The sequence below is a fragment of the Pelodiscus sinensis genome, chromosome 1 (assembly GCF_049634645.1).
Source record: "Pelodiscus sinensis isolate JC-2024 chromosome 1, ASM4963464v1, whole genome shotgun sequence".
NCBI lineage: Eukaryota > Metazoa > Chordata > Testudines > Trionychidae > Pelodiscus > Pelodiscus sinensis.
Window position 1 is genome coordinate 100735627 of NC_134711.1, and position 26131 is coordinate 100761757.

General features: G+C 42.0%; 1 protein-coding gene across 4 annotated transcripts in view; it reads left to right on the plus strand.

Annotated features, from left to right (window-relative positions):
* Nucleotides 1–21263, plus strand: part of HIPK2 (homeodomain interacting protein kinase 2) — a 216025-nt gene extending 194762 nt beyond the window's left edge. For all 4 annotated transcript variants that reach the window (XM_006138056.4, XM_006138057.4, XM_006138058.4 and 1 more), the window contains exons 13-15: nt 4880–5127; nt 6406–6566; nt 10219–21263. In XM_006138056.4, coding sequence (XP_006138118.2) covers nt 4880–5127; nt 6406–6566; nt 10219–10686 — 877 coding nt within the window. In that variant the 3' untranslated portion in view covers nt 10687–21263. The remainder of the gene's footprint in view (nt 1–4879; nt 5128–6405; nt 6567–10218) is intronic.
* The last annotated feature ends 4868 nt before the right edge of the window (nt 21264–26131 follow it).

Genomic DNA, 26131 nt, shown 5'->3' on the forward strand with positions numbered 1-26131 from the left:
AACCCCACAAGCCTTGTTGTGCTGATCTCCTCTTGGAAAAGGGGCACAGTTCTTTCTCTCGGCTGCACCGAGGGCATATTGGCAGCACTTACTAGAAGAAACTGTCCATGGGTGTTTGAATGCCCAGGCTTCCTCCATGTCTCCATACCTCTTTGGACGTGGCCTGTTCTGGGTCTGAGTTTGATCTCCTGCTGAGTAGGGGCAGGGCACTTTGTGCACTTGGTAAAAACAGTAGGCAGAGTTGTAGTGCTCTATAATTAATAAGACTAGTTATCTTAAAAGGCATTTTTTGAAGCTGCTACTCTTAAGAGCAGCATGACAGTATGGACTGGAGTCCTGGCTGCAGAAGGGATGTGTCATTAATCTGTGAGGGTGGATTGCCACTTCTCTTGAGACTCCATGCATGTGCTCTTAGGACTGCAACCGGGAGAGCTTCTGTCCAGGCAGCAGGCATGAATATACGCAGGTGTAAGAAGAAGGGTACAGGCCACATCAGTATGTTTAATTATGTTTCTGAGTAACCTGGAACTTCCACAAAAAGCTGCTGTTGTCCTAGGGAAATACAGACAGGCAGCCAACTTGGCTATCATAGGGTACATGTAGACTATATGCCTCTGTCGCCAGAGGCATGTAGATTAGGCTACCAGACGTAGGAAAATGAAGCGGCGATTTAAATAATCGCCGCTTCATTTAAATTTACATGGCTGCCGCGCTGAGCTGACAAACAGCTGATCAGCTGTTTGTCGGCTCAGCGTGATAGTCTGGACGCGCGGGTGTCGACATCAAAGGTATTTGTCAACTACCCAGGTATACCTCATCCCAGGAGGCATACCTGGGTGGTCGACAAATACCTTTGATGTCGACACCCGCGCGTCCAGACTATCGCGCTGAGCCATGTAAATTTAAATGAAGCGGCGATTATTTAAATCGCCGCTTCATTTTCCTATGTCTGGTAACCTAATCTACATGCCTCTGGCGACAGAGGCATGTAGTCTAGACGTACCCTTAGTGACATGCTAAAACAAAAGGAAAAACTATGTAGCACTTTAAAGACTAACCATCTTGTTAGTCTTTAAAGTGCTACATAGTTTTTCCTTTTGTTTTAGCAAGATCAGACTAACACAGCTACCTCTCTATTAGTAGTGACGTGACAGGATGCAGAGGCCCTTTGATTTTCAGTGAGACAGGAATTAACACCCCTTCCCAGATTCACATAAATCTGCCAGGTCCAGTACTGAAACATAGCAGGCCATGGACTGGATACCCATGTCAGACTCTCATGGGGAATCAGAAAAGAGAACAATCTCTTGCAAGTCAGAAGGTTTTCAGAAATGGGAGCGCCTCTGTAGCCTTGGTTTCATGGTGGAATTATCAAAAACCCTGTTGAATTAAGTGCCTGAGAGTAATTCCACTCAAATCAATTTATTTCCAGTACAAGTTGGGCACCTAACTACCTTATATGCTTTTGAAAATCCCACTCTGAATCTCTTTGGCCCCAGTTCAGAATGTTACTTATGAAGTTACCTAGTTGTAAATTTATCAGTATTTGGCTTCTCTGTGGAAAGATGTATGGGCTGTAATGTTGATTATAGTTACTACCTTTTATAAAAAATATCAACTTGGATTTTCAGTGGGAATACTCATTTTCTTAAAGTTAGGCACTTGCTGAACGGTTAGGCTATGATCCTGCAAGCATTTACGTATGTGCTTAACATTACTACCTGGAGTTGTCTCATTGACTTCATTGGCACTACTCATAGTGGTAAAGTTAATATGTGCATAAGTGGTTGCAGGATTGGAGCTTTAGTGTCATTCATTTCCCCATCTGAAAAATGAAGATAATAATTCTCCTCTTTCTCTCTTGACAAGCCTGGGGTTTTGTTCATTTTATAGGGTTGATTTCTAGCTCTCATTGTAAACCACTGCACCTTGAGGAAGAAAACTTCCTGATGGAAGCACAATTCTTTCTGATGTCAACTTAATTCCTGTAGCAAATGAAAATAACTAAGGATTTCTAACATTCTTATTATTATTATTTGCACTAAGAAGAGGCTGGGGACTCTAACCCTGTTGTGGTAGGCAGTATACAAACATCTAACAATAAAATGACCCTGCCTTCTTGATCTCTCAATCAAAATGGCAAAAAATATGAAAATTCTAGAATAATAAAGCACCTGGATTTCATATTTTCCACTCCTATAGCCGAGCCCCTAGCATACCAAGTATGAGCCAGGAACAAATGTTTACAGCTCAGCCACTAAGTCCCGTATGTAAGGAACGGGCTATAAAAGAAAGAGCCAGAACCTTATCAGTTGTCAGAGCACCATTCCATGATTTGATTTTTCTTTATAAAAAGTAATAACTCTCAGTGTTGGAGAACATATGTCTCTCCTTCACAGGCAGCAAAGGGCAGTTGCAAAGGGCGAATAGTACAGATACTCGTAAATGTGAAACTATAGCGTTTCTATTGGGCAGATGGAATATGGATGACATAGCCTTTTTTTATCAGTTTAATGTTCTATCTTGCAGCACCATATCAAAACTGTTATATCTTCCTTCAAATAAAGTCAGTTGTCATTCAAAGACACACCATTATTCTTTTCTTTTCAAACGTAGCACCCTGTCCATCGCTTGATGGAAGAGTGGATTAAATTGAAGAATATAACAGTCTGTAACTGCAAACCCTTAAAAGAAGTTCTTACTCATGGGAAGAGCGAACTCAATTCTGTGCTCTATTCCAGACTTCCTTTGTGATCACTTACTCTCCCTGAGCCTTAGTTCCCCATCTGTACAATGAAGTCACCATTTCTCCCAACCTTTATCCGTCTTGTCTGTTGAAATCGTAAGTGCTTCAGGACAGGGACTGTCTGTCACTATGGGGTTTGTACTGTGTCCAGAACAATGAAATCCTGATCTACGCCTGGGCTTCCCATGTGGCCCTGCAATAATCATAAACCTGCTGAAATACCCAAACTGAGGGTATGTCTACACATCAAAGTTATTTCGGGATACCAGAGGTATCCCAAAATAGCTACCTCATATCTTTTGAATGTGTCCACTATTCCAAAATATAAAGGATGCGCTGTTTCGCCATCCCCGTAAACCTTGTTGTACAAGGAGCAAGGGATGGCTCAAAATAGCACTTTATTTTGAAATTTGGTGCTGTGTAGAGAGCGCCAAATTTCAAAATAGCCTATTTCAAAGTAGACTCGAAATAAGCTACACAATTTGCATAGTGCAAATTGCGTATCTTATTTAGAATTTATGATGCTGTGTAGATGCACAGTGAGTGAGGATTACGCACTTAAGAAAGAGTTGCAGGATCAGGCCCTGGAGAACTTGTTTTTTAAAGCAGTACATTAGTGGACTTTCCATGTAAAGAACAAAAAATGAATTAAAGGCTTTCAAAACCCAAGAAGCCAGGGAAAAGCTGGGCTGTTGCCACCCAGGGAAGCTGTTGGAAAGGCTCTTTACCAGGGAAATGTCGTGAAAACAATAATGCTGTTGAAGAGGCATAACTCCCTTTTTTTTGCACTGTTTAAAAAAAAAGCACAAATAAATACAAATTGCCTGTTATTGCAAGCTGGTCTGGAGGTCTGCAGCATTTGCCTACATTAAGTTATAATTCTGAGGCAAGAGGCAAAATGCTCATCAGTGGCTGAATCTAGAATAATCGGATCCTCTTTTGAGTTAAGGATGTGTCCGAGAGAAGGAATTGAACTGAGCCTCAATGGGGAAGGGAACAAAAGTGGGGGCGGGAAGGGAGGGAGAGAAAGAGTGGTGCTCAAGAGGTTAAGAGATGTGCTGCTATTTCTGTGTGGTGTTTTTGTTCCTGTTGGGGCTGTTTCCACTATTGAGTCTAATTACTTAGCTCTTTAAGCGCTATCCATTTCTTTTCATCATTTTAAAAACTTCAGTTGCCATAACAACATAATGCAATCAGTGAAACATAGCAGCTATTTTCTGTAGTCAAGGTCTGTGCGCTGTCAAGGATATGAGCCATTTAAGCAAATCTTCCCCTTCTCTCCCCATCCCCCTCTTCTCTCTCTTTTTTTCTCTAAACAAGCTCGTAAGGGGAAGGATAAACCATCAGGAATAATTAGACACAGTTGTGGAGCGAATCCCAGCAGTGCGAGTGCAGTCTAGCCTAATGAACTTCTAGCAATAATCCTGGAAATGTTGATGTTGAGGTTCCTTTTTAATCACTTCTTTGATGCCATAGATAGATTAGGTGCAGCAGGACCTCAGTAATTCGCATGAATGTCAGGAGACTTGTTGCGAATTACTGAATGTTGTGAATTAACAAGTAAGAGAATAAAACCCAAGGATTCAACAAGTGTTTATGAATATATAGGCTCTGTGGTGTATTAATAAATATAGTGTTTTATATTTTGTAAAAATGGAATTTTAAATATGTGAAACCTCACTGTAACATCTATTATTAAATCCTTGCTGAAGGGTAGGGGGAGATTCTCCATTTTTGTGTGGGTGGTGAGATGCAACTTAGTGTAGTGTGATCTTCTGAGCTTCTCCTGCAGAGAGATAGTAAATAGCTTGAAATAAGTCTAGCAGTCTGAGCACTATACTAAGCTGTGTATGTAAGGTCAATTATAAGACCCATACCCAGGGTTTTACTCCCTCCTTGCTCAGACAAAACTCACGTGACTTCAATGGGAGGTTGCCTGAATAGTAAGAAGTAAGTTTAGAAGAACAGGATTTGGCTTAGGTGGCCCGGATCTCTCAAAGCCCTGTAGCATGTGCTTAACTGAAAGCTGGTGAGCACCCACCATTGTGGAAGGAGCCAGCTGAGGATGGAACAGAATGCTGGTATTTAGACAGTTCTTGCCCGTTCACTATCTTCCATGTTTTTGATTTTCAGCACCCTATCCAAGCAAAGAAAAAACGTCATCAGCTGCGTCACTGTGCACGATTCTCCCTACTCCGATTCCTCCAGTAACAACAGCCCTTATTCAGTGCAGCACCGTGGGGCACACAATAATGGGAACACGTATGATACAAAAGGGGTACCAGAGACCCACTGCAGCGGGAATCCCCGGACTATAATTGTGCCACCGCTGAAAACCCAGGCCAGTGAGGTGTTGGTAGAATGCGATAGCCTGGTACCAGGTAAACTGGACTTTTTCCCTTAAGAAAATAATAAAAAGTAAACCATAATCTTGGAAAAATCTCACTCTTCGGGTTCTTTTAAAAAAATAGATGCTGTGTCCCTTCTGTACCCCAACTGTTTTTAGGGGTCATGTTTTTTAGCACAGCTGTTTTTAGGGGGCATGGTGCATTAACAACATGTTGCAGAGCTTGGAGTCATAACAGCTAAGTTTTTCCTTCGTAACATTCACAGGGCCATCAAATGCAGGATTTGGGGGAGATCAAAAGGGCAGCTGCCCCGGGGCCTGGTGATTTAAAACGGGACGGGGTTCCTGGCCACCGCTGCGGCAGGAGCAGTCAGAACCCCGGGCCCTTTAAAATGATCACAGCCCCATGTGACACAGGCCACACAGCACTCAAAGTCTGGCTGGAGGAGATTAGCCCTCAGCCCCACCCCTATTAGGGCACTGTAGCTACCCCCTCCCACCTTGGCTGGGGGCCTGACAAATTCTGTCAACAGCCCTATATGTGAGTGACCATCCAAGAGCAGAATTTGGCCCCTTGTTCAGATATTGTAATGCCCTTCTAATATCACTAGTGTGAGCCAGACCTGCCATGTGGAGTTATATATTTACTGAAATCATGGAACTGTTTTTCATCCAAACCTGCTAATATTTCTGGGGAGAACAGGCTCCACTGGACTGGACATGTCAAGCTTGCTCACTCACCTTCAGAGCCTCCACGGTTCTGGAAAACACTGGGTCAAAAAAGGCCCTCTTGTGTGGCTCTGGCCTGTGGCACTGGGTTCTGAGCTGTGTGCTTGTTCTTTTGTTTTGTACGCTGCAGTTGTGAGACTGTGCACCAGGGCTCAGAGTATGGGCTCTCCCTTGTTCTCCCTCTCTGTTCACAGTGGGGCAGGCCAGAGTAAGGGGTTCCTTGCTCTGCATTTCAGGCCGCTGTCTTTCCCTTTCTGCCCTCGGCATTTGCCTACTTGCTCCTGCTGTTCTCCAAGCAGAACGCTTTCTGGCATGCCTGAGCATTCTATAAACAGCCTCCAGACCCAGTTAGAGATTTGCTTAGTGGAGTTTGTACTCCTGCCTATGGGGCAACTGGCAGGCCCATATTTGTGAACTCCTAGAGATCCTGTTAAGTCTATATCTTCTTATCGCTAGGAGGAGCCATTTTGAATTCTTCTGCTTCTCCTTCCACAAGGCACCAGAGGTGATTCAGTGAGGGAAGGGTTGGTTAGAGGATGTAAAACATTACTTAAGAACAAATATGTTTTCTTTCCTGGCACAGTCCCCACCAGTCACCACTCATCCTCTTATAAGTCCAAGTCCTCCAACATCGTGACCTCCACCAGCGGTCACTCTTCAGGGAGCTCGTCTGGAGCCATTGCCTATAGGCAGCAGCGGCCAGGACCACATTTCCAGCAGCAGCAGCCTCTTAATCTCAGCCAGGTAAGCAATTCTGGAAGGAGGCAGCAAGTAGGACCCACAAAAATGTGCCGTCTACTGTGTATTTTGTGATAGCATCTAACCTTATGTAATCTACATCCACTCTGTGTATAGTACTCTCTTGCCTTTTAGTGATGCATGGGACAGGGTTAAATCTTTCAGCACAGAGAAGTGGGGCTCGTGTTTTTAGAACCATTAAGTCCTATGGTCCAATTCCCACTACTAATGACCGAGGGTCACGGCATTGCACATTCAAAGAATCTCAAAAGCCAAAGGGTGTGTCTGCACTACAGGACAAAGTAGAATTAAGATACGCAACTTCAGCTCCATTAATTGCGTAGCTGAAGCCAAGTAGCTTAACTCGTCTTTTGACGCTGTCTACACAGCAGGAAGTCGCAGGGACTACCTCCAGACTGCATCCCTTTGTCGGCAGAGAGATGCAAATAAAGCACTTCAAAAGTGCAAATGAGCCAGGGATTTAAATATCCCAGGCTTCATTTGCATACTCAATGTTCTGGCGCTGTGCCGATCACGTGCCATTTTGAAAGTGAAAGTGCTGTGTAGCCGCGGTTCTGCCAACAGCGGGGAGCTTTTTCGACAGATCCTGTACTCCTTATTTTTTTATATTTAAATCCCGGGCTCATTTGTACTTTTGAAGTGATTTATTTGCATTCCGCTGCCGACAGAGGGATGCAGTCTGGAGGTAGCCCGGGAGAACACTCTTCCTTCAATTTCCCTTACACCTTGTGGAAGCAGGACTACTGGCATTGACCAGAGTGCCCCTCTCACTTCGAACTAGCTGTCTTAACTAAACTGCTCAATTAAACCCTGGAAGATGGACAGCGGCAGCTTCGATCTTCCTTTGTAGTGTAGACGTACCCAAAATGTTCAACCTTGAGAGAAAGAGCAGTAACGTAGATCAACAGGTCTGTGTGTTGATTATAGGAGAGTCTGAAGGGGTAGGATGTAAAAAAGGGGATTGATCTCAGTTACCGTCACATGTCAAGACAAAGCTTTTCGAGTGAGGTTTGAAGGGAGGGTGTGACTGGTTGTCAGGATGAGAGATATTTCCAGTCAGTTTTGACAAGTGGAGTTGGCATACAAAGTATGGCCAGCCATAGATGCAATGCAGTCCATTTCGAATCTGGGCCAGGATTTAGGCAGCCCATGTTGGGTAACAACCGGCTGCACCAGATGTGTTTTTGAGTCAGAGCCAAAGAAGCCCAGCGCTTCCCAGCATTCTCAGTAAGAATGTTCTTTGTGTTTACTACAGCTGAGACCCATCTCTTCTCTATTCTGAGGTGATGGCAGCCAGGAGGGGACAGCCAAGATTTCAGGAGGGGGAGCTCTGAGAACTCAGAGGGCAGCATTGACTTTGATACCGAGATGAATAAAAGAAAAGCTGGTCAAAAAATAGTCTCAGGCAAAACCCATGTTTCAAATTGTAGCTGAAAATATGAAAAAAAAAATGACCAGCTCTCAATGAAAAGCGAGGGAATGAAAGTGAGGGAAACTGGTGAAAGTCGGAGATGATGGCATCCTGCTTCCAAGAATGAGAGTGTAGTTCAGCTGCAGAATTTAGGATCCTAAAGATTACAGAAGAAGGATTTAGCAAAATGATAAAGGGGAATTAAAAATAGAAGTAAGTAAGATGGAGCAGAGACATTCTTGTTTGGCAGCTGTTTACTAGTTCCTATTTTCTTGGTTCTTTAATACTTTGACTATCTGATTGTACAATAGTCATAACTGACTTGAAGAAATGCATTAGCACTATCATGCAATCATGCAAGGAACCAGCTTAGAAAATCCCTAGTGTTTGGAAGAATCATATTTTCTCTCCTAAGACAAGAACAGAAGTTAACTTTGTTCAAGAAGTTACAGATGATTACATGAGAATTCTGAGACGGGAAAGTCTTCAGGACTTGTTGGGGCCCAGAGTTGGTGGGGGAGTATGTTATGCTGTCCACCAAGGAGGTGAGAGCAGCAAAGACCACTATTATTAAATAACTACATAAATCAGTAAAACTGCCTGTGCCCATGCTGGATTCCAGGACTTCAGCATCTTTCATCAATATTACATTCACTGTCAAGTTTTAAAAAGGCTTCTCTGAGCTTAGCCATGATTCCCACAGCAGAAACACTGCATCACTGCAATGCAAGATTGTGGGGGTCTTCATGTTAGCTGCTTATGGAATGCTGTAATGTTCTCCAGAGAGCTGCTTGGGTGGACCCATGGAACATAGGCTTTTAAGGGACCGTTTGCAGCCTTGATGCTTCCAACGGAAATTTACTTTGATATTAAGGATTTGAGGGGGAGGGGAAAACACAGGAGAAATCGTGACCCAGGAACTCCTCAAAATCCTGATCCTGATGTGTATGTTCCGGTTCACCAAAGAATGCCAAGTGAGGTCTTAAATGAAAGACAGGGTCTCACTGGATTATTAATACACATTGTCTGTACATACATATCACAACAGTAAAGAGTTATGTTCGTATATCAGAAATACATTCTGAAGTCGGAATCAAGGCAGAGTTGACAGACAGGGTTTCTGTCATACAAAAGATGTTTCTTGACTTTTCACTCTGTCAGCATGTAAATTAAGCATTGAAAGCCAACACAAAGGAAGCCCTATTTACATATGAAATCAAGAGGAGCTACCCGAAATCAAGAGGGAAGCAGCACGCTGGAGAATAAATCACAGCAGTTTATCCAGTGGCGGGGCACAGACAATGAAGTTTGAGAGAAAGAAGGCAAGAGAGGTATCCCCATTATCCTGCAGAGAGGAAATAATTGAGCGGTGTGATTGCATTTCTGAAAATGGAATCACAACCAAACATGGTGGGTTGAAATGCTGGAAGAATCATGTGTGAGGAGGTAGAATTCTTTAGACAGAAGGTTAAGTTTAGGCTCTAGAAATCTTGAAACCATTTTGTTTCCATTATCCTCTCGTCATCACTCTCCCCTCCCCCATCTTTGAGGATAACTTTATTGTTGTTTTCTATAAATATATCTCAGTGCTGTAGTCTTATACAAGGAGCTCATCCTGAGTAGGATCATTTAAGCTAGTGTGTACTCCGGGGAAAGCAAACCCGGTATTTCTGGTAAGTGTTCAGTGGCGGAGGGGCTGAACACTACAGAGGAATGTTTCAAAAGGGCTCAAGGCCTAGGGTGCACCTTTTGTTAATCTGCAAGGCAAAGGAAGGGCTGCCGTAGCCCAGAGGAAGATGCTTAGATGTGAAACGGCTGGAGGGATTTGGGAGCAGACTCCTACTCAAGCATAAGCAGGTCTTCCCCCTTATAAGGCATGAGGCTCCCAAGGTGACTTGCAATCACTGTTCCCTGTAAGCTGAGCACTTGGACGCCACCTAGGAGAGACTCAAATGCCACCCACCTGATTAGCAGAGCGCCCACAGGTGGCAGCATGTGTTTCTAATGAAGGTGCACATTCGCACGTGCGTTGGTGCACATAACAACATTTATTCCACATCTGAACGGAAAAAATTAGAGGGAACACTGCTTGCAATCCTGGGTGCCTCTAAAACCATCACAGAAATCACCTTGGCTCTGAAAGGGCCTCTGAGTTTACTCAGGGGCTAGAGGAAAAGCACAACCTGTTGTCTTCTAACTGCCTTGTATTGTGCTCTATTTGTGCAGGCCCAGCAGCACATCGCGACTGATCGCACAGGGAGTCACCGGCGACAGCAAGCCTACATCACTCCTACAATAGCTCAGGCTCCGTACTCCTTCCCACACAATAGTCCCAGCCATGGTACGGTTCACCCCCACCTGGCTGCGGCTGCAGCGGCTCACCTCCCTACCCAGCCCCACCTCTACACGTACACCGCCCCCGCTGCTCTGGGCTCCACAGGCACCGTTGCTCATCTGGTGGCCTCCCAAGGGTCCGCTCGTCATGCTGTGCAACACACCACTTACCCAGCCAGCATCGTCCACCAGGTTCCTGTCAGCATGGGCCCTCGGGTTCTGCCATCACCCACCATCCACCCAAGCCAGTACCAGGCTCAGTTTGCCCACCAGACCTATATCAGTGCTTCTCCTGCTTCTACAGTCTACACTGGATACCCGCTGAGCCCCACCAAGGTCAACCAGTACCCTTACATCTAAACACTGGAATAAAAGAGAGCGAAAGAGAAATCTACAAAGAGGGAGTGAGGTGGCTGTTTTTATACTGAAGAACATGACAAACAATGCAATAGGAGGCTCACTTGAAACTTGAACGAAGGAGACTTTAAGGGACAAATGAGGAAGAAAAGGAGAGAACTAATTCTACACTTTTTATTTAAAAAAAAAGAAAAAGGAAAAAAAAGAGTGAGAAAAATAAAAACACAAAATACAAAACCATTCTGCACCAAACTGTTGGGAAGTGGGGGGAGGGGAAAGGACCAACAGCTGGGTCCTGTTTTTGGAGAACTTCATCAATAGACTTTTAAAGATTATTTTCATCTGATAATGAGCTACATTTAGGAATTTGTTGTCCAGAACACCTAAAACAAAATCCATTCGGTTTTTCACTCAATAAATCTACAATTCAGGGATTTATCCAGAATTTCAAAGGGATAATGCCCCATTTTTGCACTGGTCTCTGTAACCCAAAGGTATGTAACGTGTTTTCCACGGGGAAAGTAAATGGAGCATTACAGACAGGGATGAAGGAGGGGCAAGGAGGGATTGTTCCACCACTCCAGATTTCAAACCAAGCATTGATATGCTTAAAATGCATACACACAAAGCAGAATACATAACATTTGAGAAGATCAGAAGCATTTGGGGCTATTTCCCCTTTCTGTGAGCACCCTGGATAAATCCCTGAGAGGGGTTATTCTTAAAAAATGTCTTTAATAGTGTATGTTGGATTTCAGTTTCTTTGTTTTATTTTATTTGGAAATTTTCTTTCTAATCCCTAGCTATTTTAGCGTAGGAGTAGAAAATTTAGCTGGCCCCTTGGTAGAATGTAGCACTATACAGTACGTACACCCATTTTACTACATTGTGTTGAACTTCAATGATACCAATAGACTTCCTCAATGTGATTGCACAAAAACAAAACAAAAAAAAAAGGAAAAAAAAAAGATATTACATAGGCATGTAACAAATGTGATTGTCCAGGTATGTATGCGTGTGTGCGTGCGCGCAGATGCTGCCTTTTCTCTGTGGTGTTTTCCTCAGCACAGCCATTACAACTGTCACAGTCTTAGTTTTACATCATTCCCTCGTAGTGCCTTACCGAACTACAAATGCGGTTTAAGGGTTTACTTCCACTGGTACTCCTAGAAACTGACTGAGGCTAGTCAGAATTTAATCTGAGCTTTTTTTTTTTTTTTTTTGCGGTGGTGTTGATTTTCTTCTTCTAGGTTATTTTTCCACTTCTGTTGTTGCTCTTTGGCCATTTGCCAATGTGCAGTTGTTGGGAAGGCTTGGAGGATGGAAGGACATGCACCCAGATATCTGTTTAACATTGTATGGACTAGCAGTGACCAGATTGGTCAGAAGACTCTAGTGTCGCTTCCCAAAGGATCTAAGGTTTTGTTTGAAGGTCTGCTTCCCCCCCCCCCCTTGGAATAAAAAATTTCCCCATCTGAAGTTTAATTCTCATTCTGCAGTTTGGTAAAATTCTTAGGGATTGAAAGGAGAGATTCCTCCCATCTTTCCTCTACAAATATCTAGAGTGTTACATTGCCCAAGTACTGTGTCTGAGAGAAGGGGGAATGAGGATTTGATCCAGGAGAGGGGCAATGCTTAAGGATGCTTCTATTAGAATTTCATAGATGGTGGGGTGGAGGGAGAAGAGAATGAGAGAATTCAATCTAGAGAGTCAAACTGAAGTTTCCTAAGTTAAAAGAGAAAGGTATGAGACATCAGGACCCTACCCATTGTAATGTAGTTCTGACTGTGTTCTTTCCCCCTTCCTCATCCGACATGTATAAAAGTTGAAGTAAAATACTGTTTGAATTTGGTGAAAAAATTCTTATTCTGGGTCCTCAGCTCCAAAGGAACTCTGAACAGTACTTGTTTTCAGGTAGGTTTCCAAAGAGAGGCTTTCTTAGAGCTGAGAGAGTTAATAGTGAAAATGTGATAAAAAATGGGAGCACCATTGCATCCATACTTAGAATTGCTCTAATAAACCATGTGTAGTTGTAGGGGAAGGGAGAAGAGCCCAGTAAGAAAAAGTTTGATGGAGTGTTCCCATCAAACATGAGGTCTGCATGGCCACTTAGTGCCACTCTAGATCTACCTGAAACTACAGCAAAGGGTGTTTTAAGGTGTGATGCAAGATGCTAGAAAATAGCAGGTCAGTTGGCAGAGTGAAGAGGGAATGATTACCTTGGATGGAGTTATGGACAAGGTCTCTTTCTCTTGAGAGAGAGAAGCTGGTAAAAAAAGACAAGCACAGCTGTAATATCTGGTCATGAGCACTTGCCCTTCCGGAAGAAGGAAGGGATGGATCTCAGTGTGCATAGATTGGGCAAGATTGATTTATTTTGGCAAACCAGCAAATATCCCTCATCTTTGCCATTTCAGATTCATGGTGTAGATATCCTTGCACCGTTTTATTTTCTGTCTCTCCCTTGCTCACGCTAAACGTGACATAAATCAGTATCTGATCTCCCAGCAGTCTTTGCACCTTACATTCTTCCTTCAGAAAGACAACCGTTTCCCATTTATCTAAGCTAAGAAATTCCCCTTCCTCCCTGTAAGTTTCCGTTGCATTCCTCTCATATCTCACCATTTCAGGAATGAAAGCGTCATGCTGCTTGTGTCATTAAAAGGAATAATATTGTTATTTTACTGTATGATTGTTCTGATTTATTATTATTATTTTATTATGATATTTTACTCTGGGTTTTAATTGCACACGCATTCCTGCATCTTTGTGTTATTTTTCTCTTAGTTTTATTATTATTGTTGTTTTGTTAATTTTATTATGAATAGTTTCTCTTCCTCAGTGGCATCAGGGGGGTTGCAGTGTCTGAAAACTGCAGAAAGAGAGGAAAGATAGTTTTGTTCTGAGATGGTAAAGGGTGCAGAGAGAACAGGCAGAGCAGGGAAGGGATGTGCCATGAGGGTGGCTGTGTCCTGTAGGGATGGTGCATTGTCCCCCATGGAACATGCATTTTATCACAATGCCAGAAACTTTCTCTTGGAGGCAGAGACCAAACAGCAACCTAAGTCATTTTTTAGCATCAGAGCGAGATTAAAAGTATGGGAGGCCCCTGCGTTCAAAAAGTCCAGCTCAGCATCACATTGTAGTGGCTAATGTTTAGTGGGGCACTTCTATGAGACCAAGACCAGGCCATGTCCTCATCAGGCCTTTAATTAAACTGAGACTGGGGCTAGTGTCAGAGCTCAATTTCCCAGAAGGGAAAACAAAATAGTTGGCTCCCACTCCTCAGAAGGTGTCTTATCAACCCTCCAAGCTCGAGAACCTGAATGGAGGAAAGAATGCGACCCCCAGTCCAGTCACTGGATAAACAACATGGACAGACATTGAAGACACATGTTAAAACCAAACAGCAGCAATAGCCAGGTATCTGTCCTGTTCTTCCATTTCTGAAGACTAATGGTGTGTCTATATGACCAAGGTATTTGGCTTGTGATTCCTCCTCCTTGGTGTAGCTGGTCTTTTAATTGTCACTTATTGAATTTTATTAAGTTGTTTTGTTAGATAGAATGATGATATTTATGTTTGGAGTTACATCTCTCACCCTTATTAAAGCTGTGGGCGTAGAGTGTGCAAAGGCCCTAATTCAGTAGCACGTTGAAGCACGTGCTTGGGTGCTTTGCTGAATAAGGATGGACTTCAAGCGCATTCTTAAAGTCAAAATATCGGGGCTGATAAAGCAGGGAAAGGGAGAAAGGGTGGGTTTTAACCTCACTTAGCAAAATGTTTGATTTATTTATTGTGTTTTGCCTGTGCACGTCTGTCTTGTTCTTTCACTAAAGCATTAATCTGATTTCTGTGGGAAGAGGGTGACAAAGCCTACTGTGATGTGAAGGCCAGCATTGCAAAGTGGAAGGGGCAGTTGTCTGTCCTGTTTGTGTGGAGAGAAGAGCTGTGCTAACTATGGTTCTGATGCCAGCATGGTTAAGTCTATGGGGCTGGAAGGGGCTGTAATAAGGATGAACAGTGTATCTGCAGTTTGAATTGTGTTTTTGTCGCAACGCTAAAGGTGTGGGCCGAGTTTTCTCCTGGGTAGAGAGGGGCGAAGCAAAAAATTGCCTTTCCCTCCCATTCTTTTTGAAAATACAGTTTGGTAAGTGCAGTACTGTTAGCCACACAGGGGGCAGACAATGTTAGTGGAGGAGCTAAATTCTTGGCACACTGTCGGTGCTACACAAGTAACAATAGCTGAATTATTTAGCTGGCAGAGACCTTTGAAGTTGAAAATAGGATTGATGTGTTTTGGAATGAGCTTGGGGTTCTTTGTGGGTGTGGAGCAAACTGCTTGGAAACGTGAGGGAGAAAGTAAATGGTTCTGTACTGGAAGTATTACTGGTGGTTCCTGGTTGGCACAGCGTAGAAGTGACCCCTTTTCCCACCACAGTGTCTTGTTTTCTTATGATGCTGGAAATGGGAGAAATGAACAGACATTGCCTCTCTTAGAGCTGGACATTCAAAGTGCTGCTATGAAATCAGAATCTACAAAGACATGGAGGGACTAGTTACCTTGAGCAGAACAAAACAACACAAAGGAAGAGCTAGAACTTTTCACAGTGTAAATTGGGTCAAATCCAGGTGTTTGAAGAAACAACCGCAATTGCATTCCCCTCTTTGGAGTTGCACCTGCTTATACCGGGGCTACATTTGATCCTCTGGGGAAACTTTTAACTCCCTCATTCTCTGTAGTAGTTCTGTCAAGAAACATTCCAGCAAAGGGACACTTCTGTCTCTGTCATTCTTTTTTTATATTCTCAAGGGTTTATGCCTCAGAATTTGGTTTGAAAGAAATTCCATTACCAAACTTGAAGGGAAGATAAAAACCCTTTTCTTTCTTTAACCAAAGAAACTTAATAAATAAATTTAAATAAAGAGAAAGAGACCCTACCCATTACAGATTCAGAATTAAGTTACAGGTCCACACTGTCAGACAATAATGACACGCTATGGAATTCCTTTCCTTTCCTTTTTCTTAACTAGCTTGTTGAATGGAGAAATTCAGTCACACTAAAATATTGCTGCTATCCTAAACTTTGGGGACATCGAAAACATTATGCTCCTGTCATTATTATTCTTCATAGTAATTACAATGTATCTTATCAGTGGCAACAACACGGTGTTCAGTTGTGAACTGTGTAATGAAAATAAGCTTCCATAAGCTCCTCGTGCTTCTGTAGCATTTAACTCTCCTGCCTTAGGACTCTTAGCAATCGCTGTGTGTCAGTTTCAATACAGCGCTGTAGCTCCTGTAATGACAAAGCCTCTACAAAGTTGGGCAAACGCAGAAGAATTGTTTGTAAAAGTTTTGTGCAGGTTTGTCATGCGCTAGCAATCAGCCCGGCCAAGGGTGTGCAGTGCTACTTACAGGCCAAGATCCAGACCTGTGAATGCAAGATCCAAATAAATGTTCCTTATTCAGGGAATTCTGCAGGCATCGGGGAAATAATCCTCTCCTTCCCTCACCAGTGTGACCCAGGCCCAGGGCCACTATAGCCTCTGTACCCACTGTGTTTCCCTTCCCCTGTGGGGAGGTTTAGGCCAGTGGAGCTGTAGTTTTGTATACTTGGGCCATATTCCTGTTGATCCCCCAATCTGCTCTGCAGTATTGTAGAGACAGCCTCAGCTTTGCAGTGTGCATGATGTGTGGAGTGCTCCAAATTCCCTCTCTAGAGTCTGGCCCTGTGCATTAGGATCAGTTTAATTCCTCTGCTTTTAAGGTCTCAGTTCTTAGAGAGAGGAAAATGGGAGGGGACCCTGTGTATCCAGTGCTTGAGTCTGTATGCTGTCACCATCTGGCAGAGCTCCCTTTGAAGCCAATAGGAATTTTGCCTGAATGTAGACCAAGTCAAGACTACAGGACTAGGCCCTAAAGTATCAGTCACGTGGAGCAAAACATCCTTTATGCCACAGTATTTTACAGCATATGTGGTCACACTACTGCAAACTACAGTGTCTCGGCTTATTGCTGTAGTGTTGTTTTTAAGATGAGGCCCAGCCCATGCTACCTGCCCCCCGGTTCCAAGTATATATAGTATGTTGCCACTGCATGCTGCGATGCCAGCCCCTCAAAGGGTGCTGCTATATGCTATTGCCACCCTGAAGCTGCTGAATTGCATCCGGCAGTGTCACTGCAGGGTTAGCATTCAGACCAGATGGCTGATTTGGTCCTCGGTCCTGCAGGTACTTATGCCCATGAATAACTTTACTCCTGAGAGTGATCCCAGAGAGTTTTCATGGAATCACTCGCACATGTGAAGTTGCTCAAGTATGTAAATGTTTGCTGGATGCAGCGCTAGATAAGCAGACAAGACTGATCTCAGCAAACACAAAATGTTCTCATTGGAGAAGAAAACACACGTATTGCATCAAGTGTGAAATTTGAGTGGGGAATTAGCTTGACTTTTCAGGAGTCTTATGAAACATACAATGAGGCTTTGCTTTCTGCATCTCTAGAATCAGATTGAACTTTACATTTTTCACATACGGGTTAGCTTGTCCTTCCAATTTTAGCAGTGCTGCTATAACAAACTCTTCATGTGTGTATGAAGATAGAAGTTTTTGTTTTTAATCTTTTGCTTGTCATAGTTAATCCAAGAAAGGCAATACTAAAGGTATATTTTTTCCAAAAATGATATTTTTACTGCACTGATAAATATTGTGACATCTCTGATCTTAACTTTTTAGCTGCAGGGGGAATTATGTGCAGCATCACATAGAACTTGTAAATACTTCTGTGGGGGGGTCTGACAGCCAGGGAATTTTTCTTTCATAAAAAATAAAAATAAAAATAGAAAGGTTTCTTCATTGAAATGGAAAGAGATGGCCAACTATTCTGAGAGCAAAAGAAAAGTGTATTCCACTTTCAGAACATGGCCAAGGAGCTTTTGCAGTGCTGGCATAGAGTTGATGATCATGCAGATGTGTTTTGATTTTTCTTCCCCAGCATATTGATTTGAAAAGTTTAAGGAAGTTAGAAAAACTTTGGTCTGGAATTCTGATCAGAAATGTTATTCATCAGCCACATGGTACCTCTTAGGGTTTTTTTATATTTTGTTTTTTAATTAATCTTTTAACGACTGGTTCCAGGATTGCTTGCCAAGGTTCTAGGTTGGTCTATATGTGTTCTAATCTTATCTACTGTTCTAGAACTCATTGACTCCATTGGAAGCAAACCCACCTGATCAGGATTCTGGATTTTGATTGGTTTAAAGGGTATTCTAGAGTTATGGTAGAATACCTTCCATTTTTTAAAGAAGGATTTAGATACACTTATCTTATACAAACTGTGACCTATTGGCAATAATTACCTCAAATGTGGGCATTCATCCTGGTTTTAGCCTTTTTGAAAACATGTAGCCAGCTTGAACTTGGGATTCAAAGACTATAAACTCTGTCTGGGCGGAATAATGATAAATGCCCACCCTGGTCATTGTTGCTTAACTGAATTCTGAAGACAGTGATTCTTTAAAACAACAACAACAAAAAACCCCAAGGAATAGATTACTCTTTTATGTATTGTATTCAATTGTTAAAATGCACATGTAAGTATGTATGTTTATAGCTACTGTAAAATGCTTTGGCCTTCTAGAAGATATTTAATGAGTCACATTTTAAACCAATATGAACTGAATAATAGACTGTGGCTACTTAAACAGTTTTCTGGCTACATTTTATAGTTATTACAGTGTTTTATAGTTTACATTTAAACTGGTACTTTTTAAGGGAAATTTCTGTTTCTAAATTTCACCTTCAAAAACTCAATACAGCTGCCTCTTTTTTTTTTAATTTTGCCCTTTCAAAAAATGAAAAGTACAGATGTGTCTTTATTGTGTCTGTTTTGAGATATAACATAGTATTGGAAAGTGAGTTCAGATCAAACAATCCGCCTTGTTCCAAAGTATGGTTATGAAACCACTCCACACATATTGAAGTATAATCCAACACGAGCCATTTATTTTTTAATAACAAACTTTAATGAATCTCCTTGGGTTGAAACATGGAGCAAAATACTTCCAAATCAACTATCCTCTGTAGGACTTGGATGAAGATACCTGTGTAATGAGAATGAAGGATATTCAGAGGAAGGGATGTACTGTATTGTTCGTAACTCATTATCTGAACTATTGATTCCTGAGCTAATGAATCCCTTTTTGGCTTTTTATTTTTGCTTTTTGACAGCCACTCTAAGAGGCAATGCTGTGATTTGGCTTTCGTTCTGTTCACCCCTTTATGCAAGTGACACCACCCTAGAAATATTCTGAACTAGTGAACTAAATACAAAGTCCATTGACCCATCTCTCTGCAAACTTCATTAGCAAAAGGTAGTACCCTTTGGTGCTGTTTGATTATTATGGGTTGTAGTGTATTTTATATTTTGACGTAACCCCTTTTTATCAGTCTCACTTCACCATGAGTATCTGTCTAGTTTTTGTCTTTGTTTTCTTTCAGTTGAGTAACCAGTGAACACAGTGGAATCTCTGCTGGGCAAAGCGGCATTTTTAGATAACAAAAGTACTTGATTTGGCATTTTAAAAATACCTGTCTGAGGAACTGAGCTTCAGCTGTGGAGCTCATTAATATCAGCAAAGCTCCCTGCATCTTTCAGTGAGGCCTGACCCAGCTACACTGTTGATCCTGGCAACTGAATGAGTTACTGGAAAGCAACAGTGATCCTTCATTGGTAGGCCCTTATGCTGCTCACATTGAAATCACTGTCAGAGCTCCCTATTGAGTTCAATGGGAGCAGAATGGGTCCCTAGCCCTTGTCTCCCTCCCCCCCAGTAGCTCCAGTCATTGCTAAGTACTCTCACTGTAGCTCCCATTAACAAAGCGATAAACTTATCAAGACTGGGGTTGCCATTTGGTGAATTAAATAGAGGACTCTTAGCAGCCCATGGGCAAACTGGAAAATGTCCATCCCCTAATAAGCCACGGTCACAGACTCAACAGCCTGTTCTGACTCTTTATGGCATGAGCCAGCCCTGGAAATACCAGCTCACTGGGTTGAAGGAGTTTTTTTAATACTTTGGCTTGGAACTTGAAAAGCAAGGAGGGGTTTCTAATACTGGCAATGTGCATCCCTTACAATCTGAATGGTTACATATAGCACTTCAAAAGGGAAGTCCAACATTTTGCAATGCTTCCACATTTGGTGGTTACACACAACACTTCTGTCTTCTTTGTTCCTTATTTGTTTGGTTTTGGCTTTTTGTGTTCTTAAAATACTTCCATGGATATTCCAGGGCACAGCCATTTCAGATGTAGAAAGTATTCATCATCCCATGTGTTTCACCAATAAACAAACAAGGCATTTTTGGGTATCAGATTCTACTTGACAGAATTGGAATGTCGCTTGTGTATTCTATAGCAAACCAAATTTCTGAAAAGACAGGAAGTATAATGAATAGCTTTATTAAAAGGAGAGTGAGTGAAAGAGAGAGAGTGAGAGAGAGAAAGCAAGAAAGGGGCATCTTGGAAGGTGAAGAATCCAGGGTAGCTAATTAAAATTAAGAAGTGAAACAGTATTTTTTTTTTAAATAGTGAAATCCTATTATGAAAGGGAGAAAGAGAATGATTTATACCTTTTGACTGTCCACGAACCCAAAGTACTCTGAATGGAAAGTGGAAATTAGTATATACTGTGCCAGAATTGTAAAGAGGAAGAAAGGAAAAAAACACAAACATATCAAAAATGCAAGGGAAAAAGATGCCCTCTGGCCCCCCATGTAGTATCTTGAATGGTTCTTTCTCTGGAGTGTCATCTCAGCCCAGTAAACCCATGAAAGCCCTGATCTATTGTGTTCCTCCACTGTATGGTTTCTGTAATCTGAGTGTTAATCTTCGTGAAAATTGTATGCAACAGTATTTTCTTGTGTACTGCTTTTTTCCTATGTGAATTGTCCCTCTTTTTTTCTTTTTCTTTTTCCTTTTTGTCTTTCTTCTCCCTGCCCTTTTTTGGGTAAATATGTATTTCTTCTTTTAAAAAAACAAACAAACTGATGTGTTGTAGACCTATATGTAACCTATTCCTTAGTCTCATATTATAGGTATGTTATAAGAATGGATATTTTACTTGGCTTTAGAATGTTTTACAAGAAAACTAATTCTTAACCAATCAAGTTCTTGCTACTAAAAAAAAATGCTTGTGTTTTTCATCATGACGTTGTGTGCTTCTAATTAATAATCATTTTCGTTGTAGAAAAATGGAGTGAATTTATATTAGTCTTGGAAACTAATAATAGCATTGTAAATTTATGAGATGATTTTAACAGAAAATACATTATAGAAGAATATAGTTATTTTAATTGTAATATTACTAACTGTAGGGTGAGAAAGGAGGTCCCGTTGTGGTGAACTATGTTATAGCTTGTTATTCACGGTTTCTTTTTGATCATTTTTTCGGTCTCTGAGGTGAAACGAGTTATTAATCAGAATTTGTAAACTCACATATGCATATTGTATATGTGTAGAAATGTAATCACACTTTGTCTTGGAATTACATTAAACTGTTTTAAGTCACTGCAAAGTCCATGTCTGTCTGCCTGTCTTCCTGCTGGCTAAGATTTGGCGTGAAATATAAGGGTTTTTTTGGTAGGTTGGTTGATTTTTTTTTAACAGCCCATGGAAGTCTTTGGAAAAGGCTAATTTCAGAGGGAATTTAGGTTTTTTTAAGAGACAATTTTTAGATTTGCCAGACAAGTTAGACAAATATTATTTTAATATTACTGAACTCAAACTTCACTGTACAGATTGAAGGGTCACCTAAATGACAGCAACAAGAAGCAACAAATTGCCATGGAGGAGCTCTAAGTTGGATATTAAGAAAAACTATTTCACTAGGAGGGTGGCAAAGCACTGGAATGGGTTACTTAGGGTGTGTCTAGACTACCTAGTTTTGTCGACAAAAGTGGACTTTTGTCGACAAAACTATACCAGCGTCTACACTACCACTGAGTTCTGTCGACATAACGTCGACAGAACTCAGCAGTTTTGTCGACGCTGGTATACCTCATTTTATGAGGTATAACACCTTCTGTCGACAGAACTCTGTCGACAGAAGGTGTTATTGCCTGTAACGTTGCGTCCAGACTACGGAGTTCTGTCGACAAAGCAGCTTGCTTTGTCAACAGAACTCAATGTGTCTGGACGCTCTTTGTCGACGGAAGTTTTGTTGACAGTATCTGTCGACAAAACTTCCGTCGACAAAACGCGGTAGTCTAGACGTACCCTTAGAGAGGTGACGAAATCACCATCCTTAGAGGTTTTTACGGCCAGCCTTGAGAAAGTCCTAGGTGGAATGATTTAGTTGGGGTTGGTCCTGCTTGGATCAGGGGTTTGGACCAGATGACCTTCTGTAGTTTCTTCCCACACTAATCTTATATGGTTCTATGAAAATGTGAGGGGGTGCTGAGATCTGAGGTTTGGAGTGAAATCTAATTCCCAAGTACTTTATATTATTCTAATTGATCTGTAGTGATTATAACTAGTCAACATTTTGTTTCTTCTCTTTATTGCATGTCAACTGCATTTTATTTCTCTCCCCTCTCTGGAGGGGATCACATTAAAGACATCATCTAGATTCCAGACCACAGAAAGTTTTGAGTGATCACCTATCTCCTAAAGCTCCTGCCTACCACTATCTGACATCTGAGCTCGGTCTGATTTCATCTCTAGCTTCAAAAGGAGCAGCCTAGTGGCAGGACTTCTTCAATATTGCAAAGCACCATCTTGGAGGAGATCAGTCAGCATTCCCTCAACAATTGCTTCCAGGACATGTCAGAGTACAAACCCACCTCTTGTCGCTGGTGCCATTTCCTTATTATGGCGGTTAATTTTTGGAGGCTGTTGGGTTTCCTTGCCTCCCAGTTTGCTTTGTTTTCAGCAATGCTGCAAGTGGGCCAGTACGGTATGATATGCCAAACTGGCAAATTATTTTTAGTCTAGATGGCATTCCGAAAAGACTCCCTGCCAGCCATACCCAGCCCCTCCACTGGCTGCCGCATCTCTGAGTACAGGGCTGGGACCTGAGGGCAGGACTGGGAGCGCTACAGCAGCCAAAGGAGCTGCTGGCTTTCTGCTCCTTTCCCCGTGGCCCCTCCCAGGGGGGAAAGGAGCAGCGCTGCCAGCCCTACTTCCCCAGCCCTGTACACAGAGACACTGCAGTTCTATGGAGGCGCTGGGACTTGGGGGGACTGCAGAGAAAGGGGCAAAACTGACAGTAGCTCCATAAGCTGCTGTACCACTCCCAGCACCCCCGTCCTTCTCCCCCGCGACACACAGGTAAGATGGAGGGGGAAAGTATGGGAGTCTGCTTTACTTCAGAAGCTGGGCCAGCCAGACTGCTCTCAGGTTCAGAGGTTTAACCAAGAAGACACAAATCACTTAATGTGCATAAATGCAAGGGTTATTAGATGATATAAAAAGAAAACAAGAGAAATCTTACAATATCCCTTTGGCTTGCTGGGGACTCCAGCAAGGGATGGACTCCTGGGCCAGGTACGAAAGGCCCCTCTGTACAGTTCCAAGTCCTTCGGGAATTCCAAAGGGAGTTGGCAACATTAAACGATATGTAGCCTGTACACTTAATTCTAGAAGCAGCAACTAATTACGTTCAGAGGGGAAATAAAACCCCACAAAAATAACCACCTGCCTGTGAGAAGATTCCCACAGATAGCTGTTTACCCCAACGCTTATCTAAACTATGTGGTGAATCAGCCACGTTGGGGCACGGCCTATCTCTCTAACAAGCTAACTAGCTGGGAATTTTCCTTGCTAACAGCAGGCCAAAGCCCGTTTTCTAGTTTGCAAACATGAGAACTGGGAAGAGTCACTAACTCCTCGAAATACAATGGTCTTCCAACCACAACAGACTGGGGACGGGGCAGAGTCATGTGGAGAGGTCACATAGCCTCTCATTAACTGGTGAGCCCTCACCTCCCATACTAGTAAGAAATGTTGTTTATTTGCACCACTGGTTTTGACAGGCTACATATTCTAGCTAGTGGCTTCTTGAAGTAAATGTTGTGGTATTCTATGGCCTCTCCAGGGCTGGTGCTGTTTATATGCTTTGCAACTTGCAAATGATCCCTGGGTTTAACATACAATGTCCCTGGAATTGTATAGGTCCAAAAGGCAATGGTCTTGAGCTGCTAGATAAATCTTGAGGTGACATCAAAGGTGTTCATTCACCATAAACGTTTTGGGGCAAAGCCAAGACACTCATTTTCCTAGCTGGCAACTTGGAGACCCTGGATTTTATTTCTAGAGCACAAAATGACTGGTATAGTTTTTGTTAGCTTATCACTAGCTGTTGGAGCAGGTGAGCGACAGAAGCTCATAATATTATTCTACCAATTGCCTCCTAACTGGTGTAGATTCTGTTGCAACAAAGCAATTAAAGGACCTCTATCCCCATCCCATATCTTGAATCAAGCGCTTAAGTCCCATTAAAATCAGTAAGATTTAAAACCATGTACTTAAAGTTAAGCATGTGCCTTACTGGATTGGGGATCTTAAAGAAGAGACCTACTGGGGCAGATTCTGATGTCAATTAAATGGGTGTAAATCCAGAGTAACTCCATTAACTAACAGAGTTGCTCCCTATTTACATTCATGAAACTTTAGTATTTGTTTTAATGATATGTATTTGTGTAATTAAAATAAAAAGTTCAATTTTCTTCCTGAAGACAAACACCCGATAAAATATATTTGAGTCTAGGAGTATGATTTTTTTTTATTAGCTGTTCCCAGATGGAACATAATTTCAGCAGGAATAACTCTAATGCACCTTTTTGGGACGTTTGGACAGTCAGAGAAGGAAAGACCAATTATGAGTTTATAACTAGGAGGCTAAGAGATAAAAAGTGTCCTTAAAGGACTTGAGATGAACAAAGGCCCAAATTTGGTCTGTAGACTGCCTAGTACAGGGCTACTCAACACATGGCCTATGGGCCACATGCGGCCTGCGGCCTGTTTGCAGCCCACAGTGCAGTTTGGGTTTACACAGGGTTCAACACGCAGCCTGCAGGTGGGAACCAAAACAAAAAAGTAGTCAATATAATGATCTTTTGTTGATATGAGTTTTAGTAGTTACATTCCTGGACTGTTATTGCTCATTAAAAGTGCTGTCATATAGGTAGAAATCAGGTAAATGTTGCATTTTATTAAAATCAGCAGAACTGATTTAAATGGGGCTTGTGTGTTGTGTAGTCTTGCCTTAATTTTTGTATTTATGCCTGTCAGTGTGAAAGAAGCTATTTGCATATATTTACATATATATTTGCATGTCTATGCAACCACACTTAAGTTGTGGCACTCGGCATGTGCTGTGAGTGTCACTGTGGCTCCCGGGGCTTCCAAAGTTGAGTAGCTCTGGTCTAATACAAGGGGCATAGGGATACCCTAGGTATAATTTCCCAGGCAGGTTTTTCGATCAGTAACTTGCTCTCATCTCAACTTGTCTAGGTGAATTGAAATTCACTGGTTGAAATTCTGTTTAGTCAGTGGGCGTTTTGTTGTTCAGTTCTAAGGAGACAGGATTTCACCCACTATTTCTAGCAGGAGGGCTAGTTGCAAGGAATTCATCCTGCCTTGATATCTATCTATCTATCTATCTATCTATCTATCTATCTATCTATCTATCTATCTATCTATCTATCTATCTATCTATCTATACTGTGCTGGGTCAGGGATGTGCAAAACTCAGAATGCATAGGAATAACCATGACTGGTATCCTTCACCACCTGTGGATGTTTTCCTGAAACACTCTTAAGTCTTGTCTAGGCACAGATTTTGTGCCAGTATAACTATTCTGGGTGAGTGTGATTTCCCCAGCCAACCTACTCCCCAAAATAGTTACAGCCGTAGAACCCCTCTATTGTGGAAACAGTAAATAAAAGGAACCTTATACTGTTTGATTGTAAAATTTATCATGGTGCATCTGCCCTCTGGTTCTATATATTTTAAATGGGACATTTCAAGGGTTGTTACCAAATTCAAAAAAAAGATCTATCTGATGGGAAAATCAGACAAAAAATTATTGTGGGATCAAAATCCTGAAGCAGCTGTGCAAAATGCATGTTCATTCTTTTGCTCTGCAATTTCCTTCTATGTCCAGCAGAGGGCTCCCAGCATCTATATCTTGAAACGATGAAAGACGTTTATTATTCATACACATGCTCGCTTTTATTCATCAGTCCCTTACTGATGGTATTTTTATTTAAATATCACCTTCCTCTCCTACTTCCCTTAATACTCTTCAAGATATTGTATAAAAAGTGCACTATCCCAGAACCATAAGAAAATCCCTGCGTCTTAAAAAGATGACCACATAAAAGCTCATGCTCAGAAATTTTTTAGGAAAAAATTTCCAAGTAGGGAAGATAGTAAATATA